The 14,071-nt window shown below is 35.5% G+C and overlaps 3 protein-coding genes across 3 annotated transcripts; 2 read left to right on the forward strand and 1 right to left on the reverse strand.

The window, feature by feature from the left end:
* Positions 1-381: 381 nt before the first annotated feature.
* Positions 382-1,358, forward strand: LOC106082543 (essential MCU regulator, mitochondrial). Its single transcript, XM_013245112.2, has one exon. The coding sequence runs from the start codon at positions 533-535 to the stop codon at positions 827-829; it is 297 nt and encodes a 98-aa protein (XP_013100566.1). The 5' UTR covers positions 382-532; the 3' UTR covers positions 830-1,358.
* Positions 1,359-2,067: 709 nt separating this feature from the next.
* Positions 2,068-5,870, forward strand: LOC106082529 (gustatory receptor 10a). Its single transcript, XM_013245095.2, has 2 exons — positions 2,068-3,192; positions 5,709-5,870. Exons 1-2 carry the CDS (start codon positions 2,119-2,121, stop codon positions 5,868-5,870), a joined length of 1,236 nt encoding a protein of 411 aa, XP_013100549.2. The 5' UTR covers positions 2,068-2,118.
* On the reverse strand, positions 5,509-12,935 carry LOC106082565 (glycerol kinase). Its single transcript, XM_013245155.2, has 8 exons — positions 12,689-12,935; positions 12,452-12,580; positions 12,254-12,380; positions 11,928-12,142; positions 11,642-11,854; positions 11,117-11,562; positions 9,892-10,253; positions 5,509-6,607 (listed from the first exon to the last, which is right to left on the reverse strand). Exons 1-8 carry the CDS (start codon positions 12,758-12,760, stop codon positions 6,390-6,392), a joined length of 1,782 nt encoding a protein of 593 aa, XP_013100609.1. The 5' UTR covers positions 12,761-12,935; the 3' UTR covers positions 5,509-6,389.
* Between the last annotated feature and the right edge of the window lie 1,136 nt (positions 12,936-14,071).

Raw genomic sequence — 14,071 nt, forward strand, 5'->3', positions numbered from 1 at the left:
TATATTCGGGTTTCGGGTTGAAACTTCATATAAAAAAAAAACTTCTAATTGTTACTGAGTGTGTGCTAGAGTTAGTGATGTTGCTCACATGTATTTACTTGGGTGAAAAAATAAAGTGTTTGTGGATGCATATATAAGAAAATACTTTTTAAATATAAATAATAAGGCCATAGCCATCACAAAAGGAAAGATGGGTGCTGAGAATGGTAAGGAGCCGCCCTCTAACCGCTGGATTTAAAAAAAAACGGGTTTTTTTGTTTATGAAAACAAACCTCTCAAAACTTAGTTTGCTCTCACATAGTCTTATTGCACATATTTTTGATTACATGAACACATGTATAGTGTGATAGCACCATTACGAATTGAAATTAAGAAGAAGAAGATCATCATCTGTCATCTATATTTACACCTGTCTTTTGGTATATTTGGAGGCTCGAGGAAAAAACGAAAAATCGAAATATATATAATTGGAACTACACTATATTCATAAGCATACTATAATTAAGGAAAAACTCTGCGAAAATCTCATAAAATGTTAATTACACGCATCGCACAAATCAAAGCTGTTGCAACCAGCATTTCATCCTCACCCACAATCAGACAATTGCTGGGAAGAACTATTTCTGAAGTACAAAGACGTCAGGCGACACATTTTCGCAGTGGTGCTTTAAAACCTAAACCAGAAGAAACACCATTTGGCATGGTTGGTGTACTATGTTCTGTGCTACCGGGTCTCTTTATAGGGGCGGCCATCAGCAAAAGTGTTGCAAACTTTCTGGAAGAAAACGATTTGTTTGTGCCAGAGGACGATGATGATGATGAAGATTAAAACATTTTGCCCATAAAAGTATATTGGAATATGTATTGTTGAAATTGAATTGGTCACCATCCCCAAGACAATAGCAGCAGCAGCAGCACAATTTTTATCGAAGCACAACACTAGTCATATATAATTGTTATAGTTATCTCATAAGGAAGCAGAATAAAGTTAACACACATCACACAGATGGAAGAAAAAGAAAACGCATCATCAACGGCTATACCAAAACTATATGTTGGCAAAACAACAACATTTTGCACAAAACATCATCCATAATTACCTTGAAGATGGGCAACGACCTGTTTGTTTTTCACTGTGGCTCATCAGCAATTTCTCCTTTTCTCTACATCTTCCTATACTCTCTTCAGATTTAAAATCCCTTATTACATGCTCTGCTTTATAACTAATTATCATTACTATTATGTCTTAAAAGTGCATACATATATTTTCAGCAATCTATTATATCCTTAATAATAGCAAACAAACTTATCAACGAAATCAAATAAATTATGAATTATGTTAGTATGTATAGCTAAAATTGTTTGTTTATTTGTTGTTTTGTGCTATTTATAACAACTGATTCACATCTTGGAATTTTCAAATTCCACAATGTTTTTCAAATAGATGCGTAACCAATGTGACCATTTAAAGTTAAAAAAAATATTAAAATTAAATTTTTGAAACCAATGTAAAAAATATATTTTTCAAACACGTAGCTGTGTTGAGACTACAGTTTGGAAAAATATCTTAACATTTGATTAATGTGACCTTATCATACTGCACAAACATATGCGCGAAACGAAAAGGCAAAAGGAGGAAGTTAATCTCTCATTATAAATGCCAATAGTCTTGGATCATATAAGATTCTGCAGATGTTTGGGATAGAAACCAACTTGCTTTTGACCAAAGGATTGAGTGTCCAAGATATCGAAATAAGACATAACCTTATCTAACGATTATGTATGAAGGCACAACATAATGTTACAACAACAACATTCAATTCAAGGTCAATACTGTCCTGTTTTCTGTTAGTTTCAAAACTCAATTCAATACACAAAATTCCTTGGTTCTTCTTGCATTCCATTATTTCCAAAATCACTAACCAATATGAGGTGCGTGCTAATACAAACAGCTTATGGCAGCGACATGTATATATCATCATGTACAACTACTAAGCATGTGAGATCTAAGATTATCTTCATGCATACCAACAACACGCATGTGGCTGTGGTGTTTAAACGCAGACTTCATATCCGCTCTAGTTTGATTTCTTGCTTCAATACAAACGGTCCGCGAATATGTCCATTAAACTAAGCTTTTGGGAAAAACACAAGGTCAATATCTACATTTTTGGCAATATCTATGCCACAATCAATGGCCTGATGGTTATCAACTATATACCCACTACTTCAACCAAATCTCTGAGATATTATTTGGCCACCATCTATTGCCATGTGCTCAGCTTTGCCATAATCATTCTATTGCCATTGTATTTCTTTTGGAACCTACAGTATTTGGTCGAGACCAAAGATCGTCGCTGGAAAATACAGTTGCTGGTGAATTTTTCCAATACCTTCATCAAATATTGCATGGTGGTGGTCACATACATAGCCAATTTTGTGCACTACAAGGATATACGTTATGTCACCAAACGGCGACAGTCTCTGGAAGAGGAATTCAATCGTATATGCCAAGGCCTAAGCGAGGAGCCACGCACAAAATTCGAATTTATGCTCTTGTTTAAGTTCGGCTTGATCAATGCCATGATGATGGTGCAAATTGCCCAAATTTCATATCAATATTTTATGGGCTCCAATGCGGTGAGGGTATACTTTCAGCTCTATACCTTTTTCCTGTGGAACTATACCGAGAATATGGCTGATTACTTTTACTTCATCAACTGTTCGGCCTTGAAATTTTTACACCAATTAAAACAGCGAATACAAAAGTCCTACGAGAAGAACAGGCGTTATGTTCGCTATCGTCGGCATTATAGACGCACCGGCCTAGTGGGTCATTTGTGTTGTGTATTAAGTGATCATTTGGATTCACTCAATCAGCGTTATGGACAAATTTGTAAACTCTACAAGGACAGTGTGCTAATGCACCAATTTCAAATACTTGGCTTAATTCTAACCACTCTGATAAGCAATCTAACCAATTTTTTTACCTTATTCAGCCTGCTGTCGAAGCATAAAAGCTATCGTTTCACTGACATTGCGCTCAATTGTATTTTTGCTACAGTTTTCTATATCGATACGTATATTGTGACATTGATAAGCGATCGCATATACATGGAAATGGATGCCATACGTCTAATGGTGCAGAAATTTAGTGAGCTGCCTCGTTTGGATTGGAGATTGGAAGAAACGGTAAATAATTTATAATGTTCCATTAGTAATTCCAAATGAAAATGTAGCAAAACATGTTCAAATATGTTCGACCAGAGCGCCTGTTATACAAGTTTCCATTGCGATTGTCAGATTCTCTGGACAAAATCTGAAAGAAAAAGAGCATTGGTTAGGTTGGAGGGCAGCCGAGTAGCAATCTCGCTTGCTGGCCGCTTTACTCGGAGATCTTTGTATTCGCTTGAGAAGAAGATAGAAGAAAACAAGTAAAAGCGTGCTAAGTTCGGCCGGACCGAATTTTATATACCCTTGACCATGGATCGCATTTGTCGAGTTCTTTTTCCGAAAAAACAAAGGAAAGAAAAGGATAAAAGAAAAGAATTGCTATGCTATTGGAGCTATATCAAGTGATGGTCCGATTCGGGCCATAATGGAATGCATGTTGGAGACCACAGTAGAAGTCATTGTGTAAAATTTCAGCCAAATCGAATAAGGATTTCAACATTTGGGGGTTCAAAAAGTAAAATAGGGAGTTCGTTTTAAAGGGGAGCTGTATAAGGTTATGGACCGATTCAGACCATATTTGACACGTATGTTGAAGCGATGTACAAAATTTCAACCAAGAGGCTTAAGAAGTCAAATTCCCAGATCGATTTATATTGAACCATACTTTGCACAGTTTTTGAAAGTCATAACAAAACACCTCATGCAACATTTCAACCAAATTGAATAGGATTTGCGCCATCTATAGGCTCAAGAAATCAAGACCCCAGATCGGTTTATATGACAGCCATATCAGGTTATGCATCGATTTTAACCGTACTTTGCACAGTTGTTGAAAGACATAACGAAACACGGCGTGCAAAATTTTAGGAAAATCGGATAAGATTTGCGCAGTCTAAAGGCTCAAGAAGTCAAGACCCCAGATAGGTTTATACGACAGCTATATCAGGTTATTTAACGATTTCACCCGAAATCATAACAAAAGACCTCATGCAAAATTTCAGCCAAATAGGATAAGAATTGCGTCCTCTAGTGGCTCAAGAAGTCAAGATTCAAGATTAGTTAATATGGCAGCTATATCAGGATATGAACTCATTCAAACCATACTTGGCACAGTTGTTGGAAGTCATAACAAAACACCTCATGCAAAAATTCAGCCAAATCAAATCAGAGCAAAAATTGCGCCTTGTAGTGGCTCAAAAAGTCAAGATCCCAGATCGGTTTATATGGCAGCTATATGAAAACAAGGACCGATATGGTCCATTTACAATCACAAACAGAAATTGTACAAGTCTGAATACAAATTTTTTTGCGGCACTCTTAGTAGGATCGTTTGTGATTCCTTCCTTGAGCCACTACAAAGATACTATATGAAGTGTCTCTTAAGTAACGCCAAAAAACTGTCTCAGGCGGGGAACAATTTCTCCCGATTGAAGTAAATTTTCCGACGAAAAAACAGTTATCCCGACGTTGAAACTTAACGCCTACACGTCACGTGACTCCTGGGATAGAAAATGTTTGCAGGGTAGCTGATTTTTACAGATAATGCACTCGATTTGTTGTTGTTGGACAACTACACTTACCTGTACCGATTTATCTTGGTTGCAAACTATCGATAATCGCAACAATCGATATTTTCGATAGTTTTAATAATAAATAGCGATATTGTCGATCTCACCTAGAGGAGTAAGGGGAAATGAAAGGGCAGACGATTTGGCGGTGAAGGCCAGAGCCAGAGGACTGCCGTCAATAAACTTGGTTAACCCGAAGCCTTTCGGGTCGACGCAGTCCGTTTTAAGGGAGTTGGCGACGAATGCGCATGCAACATTGTGGAACAGCGAAACGGTCGGTAGGACGGCGAAAATTCTATGGGGGAATCCAGATCGTGAGAAGACGAGGCTATTACTGAAAGGAAGCAAGAAGGAGGTCAGTATGGCTATTGGTATCATAACTTTTGCAATAGTATCCATCGGAAAAATATCAATCGAAATTCATTAAAAACCTTAAATCTCCATAGTATCGAAAGTACCATCGATATTTTGCCAGCTCTATTGCAAATCATGTGTGACTCTTTCGGCTTTCGTCACTGTTGCAAATTGCCAGTTTTCTGTTCAAAGGATTAACTCCTCACAACTTTTTTGAAATATTTCGTTTTTTAAGCCTGTAAAAAAAAAGAAGATGACTATTATTTGGGATTGGAGCAGTTTGAATAAAAAATCCATTTATTCCATAATTACTAAAAGCAAATTTTATTATTTCTTTGCTCAACAAAATATGATGATTACCATCATTTGATTGAAGCAATTTTAATTATAACAATTAATTGGCTGTTTCACGTAAGTTTGTAATTGGAATCGTTTTTATTTGTGTTTAGCATCAAAACATTGATCATGTTAGCAGTCCCATTGTTTATTGAAACATTCTAAATTTTTTCGATTTACTGCCACTTAAGCATATAACAATTACAAACTACTGTATATCTATCCCTTGAATGTTCAATAAAAACATTTTGTTTTGTTTTTTCAATTTCTTTACAGATTGAGAACATGTCCTTTTCTCTATTAACGTACGATGGTCGTTTTCGTATTTGTGGCTTGTTTTATTTGGATCGTCATTTAACTTTTCTAACTGCCTCAGCAGGCTTAGCATATTTTATAACTTTAGTACAATTTGATATAAATTGGAATAATTTTAAATAAATAATTTAGTTTCCTTTCCTTTGCAAATCTTTAACGATTATTATCAAACATCTATGAGAGTAATTCGAATACATTTGTGTTTTTCTTCTTTTTGAAAATCAAAAAATAAAAATTCAATACATATTGTCTAGATCATTGTTTTCAATTTATGCAGCATATTCGATAAAAAAAAATAGTCATTAAGGAAAACATATTTAGTTTTTTAAGCTAAATTAATAAGACATTAAAAAAATAAAAGGTACCCTAGATGTATGATAAATCATCACATCTTCTTCATTTTCATTTTGTTCAAAAAATTAAATTGTATTACCAAATTTTATTAATTTCTAACATATGATGACTAGATAACAAATGAACTGCAAATAATGAAAAAAAAAACCTAACTAATTTCAAATAAAATCATTTATAATAAAATATATATAAAATTATTCAACATTTTTTGTACGCGTTTTAAAACTTAAACAGCTAGGAGAGAAAACAACTATTTTTATATGATAACTTAATATGAATACATAACTCTTAAGATATATTATGCTGGCTTAGAAATTTGGCTACTATTAGGAATACAAATGCACTGGTCAAAAATATACTGCCCGGCAGGGAACGACGTATTGGAAGATTTGTATCACGTTCACGTTGAGCAAAAAGGGCAATGTCTGCCTCAAAAGTTTCATAGTTGTTCCAATTTAAACATTTCTTCACAGCATACTCCCAGCGTTTATATAGCAGGGCGCGACCTTAAAAAATAAACAAGAAAAGAAAAATATGAATATTTAAGAAATAAATATTAAAAGAAAATATATAATGGGTATACAAAATAGTTTGACAAAATTAAAGTAGATTTAAACTTTAGTTTTAGAAATAAAATTTTGACAGAGTTTTTGGATAAAACAAAATTTTGATAAAATATGTTGCCAGAATTGTTTATTAAATTAAAATTAAACAAGTAAGGAAAGACAAAAGTCGGGCAGAGCCGACTATATAATGCCCTACACCACCGTGTCAACATACATACTACTTTCAATATATGAAACCTATTGAAAAACTCACACTAAAACTCGAACCCAAATTGTGGCGACTACAGCCTTAAAAGGCCATACGGGATGAAAGATACAGGGTGGCTGATGAAAGCCGCTACCAAAAAAAAATGTAATAACTTTTTTTCTATTTAATAATAATAATTTAATAATTAATTTAATTAATTAATTAATTAATTTAATTAATAATAATTTAATAATTAATTTAATAATTTAATTTAACATGAATAAAAGAAAAATGTATTCCATACACCGAAAAAAAAATGTAGCAATATTCATCATTGTAGCAATATTCATCAGCCACCCTGTATGTATGGAACCCATATCTCAGTTTGAACCAATTTTCATAAAAACATAAACAAAACACATCATGCAAAAATGTCTAAAGATCGGACCAAAACTGTGGCTTTTACAGTCTCAAAATGCCATATTGGCTGAAAGATATATACGGGAGCTATTGGGTTGCCCAAAAGGTAATTACGGATTTTTCATATAGTCGGCGTTGACAAATTTTTTCACAGCTTGTGACTCTGTAATTGCATTCTTTCTTCTGTCAGTTATCAGCTGTTACTTTTAGCTTGCTTTAGAAAAAAGTGTAAAAAAAGTATATTTGATTAAAGTTTATTCTAAGTTTTATTAAAAATGCATTTACTTTCTTTTAAAAAATCCGCAATTACTTTTTGGGCAACCCAATATATCTAAATCTGACCCGATTTTAATGAAATTTTGCAATCGTATTGAAGCGTTAAATAAAACATCTCTTGCAAAATTTTATAAAGATCGGACCAAAATTTTGAGTTTTACAACCTTAAAAGCCATATCAGCTGAAAGATATATATAGAAGCTATATCTAAATCTGATTCGAATTGGATGAAATATTGCAAATATATTGGGACTAAAACAAATAACTTCGTGTCGAATTTGGTGAAGATCAGAACAAAATTATGGCTTCTGCAGCCTTAATAGGTCCAATCGGATGAAAGATATATATGGCAGTTATATCTAAATCAGATCCGATTTTGATGAAATTTTGCACTTATGTTGGAACGTAACAAAAACCACTTCATGGCAAATTTGGTAAAGATCAGACCAAAATTGTGGCTTCTACAGCCTTAATAGATCAAATCGGATGAAAGATATATATGAGAGCCATATTTAAATCTGACCCGATTTCGATGAAATTTTGCACATATATTGGAACGTCAAAAAAAGCACTTCTTATCGAATTTGGTGAAGATCAGACCATAATTGTGGCTTCTACAGCCTTAATAGATCAAATCGGATGAAAGATATATATGGCAGCTATATCTAAATCAGATCCGATTTCGATGAAATTTTGCACATATATTGGAACGTCAAAAAAAGCACTTCTTGTCGAATTTGGTGAAGATCAGACCATAATTGGGGCTTCTATAGTCTTAATAGATCAAATCGGAAGAAATATATATATGGGAGCTATATCTAAATCTTATGCAATTGCAATGAAATTTTGCATACATATTGAGACGTCAAAAGAAAATATTTTGTGCCAAATTTTGTAGGGATCAGACCAAAATTGTGGCTTCTACAGCTTTAAAGGGCTCATTGGATGAAAAATATATATGTGGGAGCTATATCTAAATATGGAACGATTTTTTTCAACATCAATAGCGTTCGTGCTTGGACCAAAAAAGAGACTTATGCAAAATTTTGTGAAAATTGGACAACAAATGCGGACTGTACCTAGATTACAAGAATACATGGACAGACGGACATATCTAAATCGAATCAGGAAGTGACTCTAAGCCGATCGGTATACTTATCGATGGGTCTAGCTCTTCTCCTTCTTAACGATGCAAAACAAATGCACAAAGTTATAATACCCTGTACCACAGTAGTGGTGTAGGGTATAAAAATGTTAAAAACTAAATTTAAAAAAAAATAATCTGTGGAAAAAAATTTTTGAAAAATTCTTCTCCGATTTCCATTGAAATGAAATCTTTTAGAAAATTTTGAACAGAAAAAATTATAGACAAAATTGTTGTCAAAATATTCTTCAGAAACAAAATTTTGACAATATTTTCCATAGAATAAACCTTTTACTAAATTTTCTGGAGGCCACCGTAGCTCAAGGGTTAGCATGTCCGCAGAACAGAGGTTAGTATGTCCGTCAAACCCCGGCGTTAACATAAACAAAAAATTCAGCTGTGGTTATCCCCTTACGAAAGCTGGCTAGATTTGTGAGGTATCCTGCCATATTAAAACTTCTCTACCAAGTGGTCTCAATATAAGCGGACTCTAAGGAAATACATGACAGTCGGTTGTACGTACCGGATAGTCTCGATGGAATCCTTCATCGGCAAGAGCTGCCGCCTCGGTGTACAACACACTGCTACAACAGCAATAACAACATTAAGTGACTAACGCCAGACCCTCGATTCCCTTGTCCGATTTGGATGAAATTTTGTATTTTCATTATTTAGAGCATTTATTTTGACGTAATATTGGATATCGGAGGCCACCGTCGCACAAAGGTTAACATGTCCGCCTATGACGCTGAACGCCTGGGTTCAAATCCTGGCGAGACCATCCTAAAATTTTCCGCGGTGGTTATGCCCTTCTAATGCTGGGGACATTTGTGAGGTACTATGCCAACTTCTCCTCAAAAGAGGGTGCCGCACCTTTAAACTTGAATCGGACTGCACTCATTGATAGGTGAGATGTTTGCCCCTGTTCGTTAAAGGAATGTTCATGGGCAAATTTGCATTGGTTTATATCGGGGCTGCATCAGAAGCCGTTGTACAACATTTCAACCAAATCGGACAGTAATTGCGCCCCCTAGAGGATCAAGAAGTCAAGATCCAAGATCGATTTATATGGCAGCTATATCAGGTTATTCAACGATTTGAACCTTATTTGACACAGTTGTTTGAAGTCATTACGAAACACGTTATGCAAAATTTATAGAAATAAAGTTTTCTATACAAGCAAATGTTTATACTTACGATTTGATGTTGTTGTTGGACTGACCGCATCTGCGGGTGGCATATAGGCAATACGAGCATATTTCTTATCTACTACCTTCATAGTTATCCCTGCAGCAATCATGGCTCCCAAAGCATTTGGTGATGTTGTTTGTGGCCTTTCCATAACAAATCCCACAATATCGGCTATGAACTGTACAAACTGGCTATTTTCAGCATATTCACCACCAAAGACTAGACGATCCTTTATATTTTTCCAATCCCAAGTGTATGTGTCACGCTTAAATGCTTCAAGAACTTCGTGTATTTGAAAACCTGTTGCCTCATAAGCGGCTTGTGTAACATTTTCGGCTGTCGTCTGACTTGTTAAACCAAGAAGTATGCTGTAAAGAGAAAAAATAAAAATTGAAAATAGTATTAACAGATACAGATTCATTCCGGCGTGGATAGCTGTGAGCACCACACAGACTGAAACATTGAAGTCCGATCTGTATGGTGTTCAATGCCGTCATTGCTGCGAGCTACAGGGCGCATCCATAGTTTGCAAATAGTGGATGCTCCATACGGAGTAGCTGTAACGGCAGTCGCGGACAATCAGCACTTTCGAGCGGAGAGTCTCAGTGAGAGACCGGGCGACACCGGCTTTTGCACAAATACTATGATGCTCGATATGACAAGGCGAGTTGTTGGCGCCTTTTAAATAACCAATTTCCACATTGTTCCCTCGGCGATCGGGCCTTGGACCGTAACGAGCTTGCTCACCTACAGGAGCTTGACGAGGATCGTTATGATAAGGTGGTTCCAACAACAGATAGTGTGCTTAGGATATGGAAATAACATATTCCCAGCTGTTGGTATCCTAAAGTGGCGGCAACGAGAATACAAAGACAGCTTGAACCGATGGATTACCAGCAGAACTATTTAAGGACGGAAGCGACAAACTGACATTTTGTCAGCACAATTCGATGATTGGAACCTCAGCTTACTATTTTCCGTCAAAAATTGGAGATAAGACAGTACGTGCTAGTAACGGAGAAATAAATGTCCTTCCCATTCCAATTACTTTAAATAGTTTTGTAAATAAATTCGATTCACCATGTTTAATACATCTTGTATACTTTGATGGTTCTTTCACTTTATCATCTGCCTTTAGCCATGCACAAGTTAACTGATGTTTTCTTCTATCTTCCCTTCGCTAATGTTCACAGGTGGTATGATTTTAAGTTTTAGGTCATCAAGAACTTACCCTCTAGCATCATATCGCCAATATGGCGAATATAAACCATGAAATGCAGGTACAAATGTTATCTCTGATCTACGTGCTGCCAAACCACACTCAGCATTCAATATGCTTGAGGAACACGACGATGAGATCATAGAGGTTTCACCCAAAAATGTATTCAACACCTCGACTACATTATCATTGGAATTAATTTCGGTATTTATACGCAGGCCATCTTTAAGCCATTGCACTGTTGAGCCTGCATTGCTAATAGCACCCTCTAAAGCATAACATGTATTGGCCTTAGGTCCCAGTTTATGTGATACCAATGAGAGTAGGCCATTTTCAGAATCCACATATTCTTCGCCGGTATTTAGCAGCACAAAACAACTGTCATCTATGGAACATATATTTTGGCCAGCCTCTAGAGATAGCTGACCCAATAAAGCGGCAGTTTGATCACCAATGCACTGGGAATTAAAAGAAAAACAATAAAAATTAAACTTATGGCTTACTGATTTATGTAAGCTTTCAGCCAAAAATACTTACACTGGCTATGGGTAGATTGTTTAAAGAACCCTCTATAACATATCCATAAATCTCTGAATTGGAACGTATTCTTGGCAGTATATTAATGGGAATACGATAAAAATCGCATAGTTTTTTGTCCCATTGCAGTGTGTGAATATTCATAAGACCGGTGTACTGGGCATTTGTGACATCGGTAGAATGAACACCACAAGTCTCAGAGCCCGTAAGATTCTAAAAAATATTAGAACATAAGGATAACAAATAGAAAATATATTCGGCTTTGTTTAGAAATTTTCCAACTTACCCACATTATCCATGTGTCAATGGTACCAACCAATAAACTATCATTTTCCAAAGCTTCTGTTACTGCTGGCACATTCTCTATTAACCATTTTATTTTAAGAGCACTGAAACATGTACTTAATGGCAGACCACACAAGGGCCGCAAGTAATCAACATTTTGTTTTACATTGTTAAGTAACGTCTTTAGCATTGATGTACACCGACAATCGGTCCAGCCTAAAATTTGCCAACAACAAGCAAAAATATTAACAATTTATGTTCATTACTAGGTGATAACAACAAAATATATACATATTGTAAAAACATGAGTAAATTTTAATAAAATACCTATGGCATTATGCAAAATTGTACCCGCTTTGTCCCACGCAACGATGGTCCCTCTCATATTGCATATACCCACTGCGATGATGTCATGGGGACTAATCTCTAATATAACCAGATTCTTGTAGGCCACCTTCGAAACAAAAAGAAAATATTGTATATATTGGCCAGTGATTAATAGAAGACATAAAGTATTTTACAAACCTCCATACACTCCTGCGTGTATTTCCAAATCTCATTGGGATCATACTCCGACCAGCCGGCATGGTGAACAATATGTTTGAGTTTTAATTCATGTGAGGTTAATACTTCAGCATTTCTCGTTGAATAAATCTATGGATAACAAAGCAAAATCGAAGGATATCACTTGAGCCCAATGACACAATGACATATGACCTCTTTAGGCTGGCAAAGAAAGGTCATTTTTTTTACACAACTTACCAAAAATGTACAATGAGTATTGCTAATATATATAACACCAATCAAAGGCCCAAAGTTTCCATACTGTGCCATTTTTTGCTGTAGCCAAATCGATAAAAAAAACAATTTTTGACCGCTTAATTTGTTAATTTTTTCGCGCTCTGGTAATGTGTTTAATTAATTTGTTGTTGATGTTATGTTGTGTTGTGTTTGTTGGGTGCATTTGATTCTGATTCTGCTCTAGATTGCGTAAATAAAATTTGCATTTTCCCCGACCAGTGTTGCCAATACCCGAGATTATTATTTTCGATAATGGGGACTACATTTTTGGCTTGATGATTTTTTGTGGAGGAATTTTCTGTTGTTTCTTTAATATTTTTTATAATAATTTTTTATAGACATTAAGATAACATAAATGTGTATTATTCAGAACAATTGACTTGCCAAGGCGTATTTAAAAAGGTGGTCTCACGCAAACAGCTGTTAACAGCCGGCCAAGTTTGACGGTATTAAGATGTAAGATTTTTGTTTGCATTCTCTTTGTTGTTATCTTCCCTCTCGCATATTCTCTGCTCATGTACGCACACATATACACACACGCACACAAATTTCTTTGTGTGCGTGTGGGGATATTCACATGTAATTCGGGAGTTTTAGGGACAAAGGATTCGAAATTTGGGAAAAGGGGCGGAACAATACTGGCAACCTAAGTAGATTTAAAAAGGTATGGCATAAGCCCAGCTGATAAATTGTTCCAATTTCAGAGTTGTATCCAAATACACTCTTATGTCAAATGGTTTATTTGGATTTAAAGTTATTTCTTTTATTATTTATACGTTTTAATCACAAGTCTTTTAATTTTTTGCCTGCTGCAAGTGGAAATGCAAATAAAAACTAAAATGTCAGTTTGACAAAGGAGTGGGAATTTCTATCGTTGTTGTTGGGCTTATGACTTTACCTTTTTAAATCCACCTATCTGGCAACGATGTCCCCGACTATAGAATTGTAATCAAACAGATGATAGGGTAAACGGCAAAACGATGACGATAACCGACGCTGGATAGATGGATGCCTTTCAAGTTTTATCGTACAACGTGCAGTGCTAGGCAAATTAAACACAAGGTAAAGTCACTAGCCCAACGGAATTCTATGCAGCCGGTTGTACCATGACATAATGACCAAGTAGCGTATAGCAAACAGCTGAGTACAATTTTCTCTCGCGAAGTGCACCATCTGTCAACGAGTTATGAATGTGTGTGTGTATTATAGTTAAGAACCATACACACACAAACAACGAAAAATGGCGCGAACTAGTTATAAACTTATCACCGATCATGAGATAACGCACCCAAAATATTTTTGTTGTGCAGCTGCTCCTACCTGTAAATGAATATATCTTGGGTT

This window comes from Stomoxys calcitrans, chromosome 5 (genome assembly GCF_963082655.1).
Source record: "Stomoxys calcitrans chromosome 5, idStoCalc2.1, whole genome shotgun sequence".
Lineage (NCBI taxonomy): Eukaryota > Metazoa > Arthropoda > Insecta > Diptera > Muscidae > Stomoxys > Stomoxys calcitrans.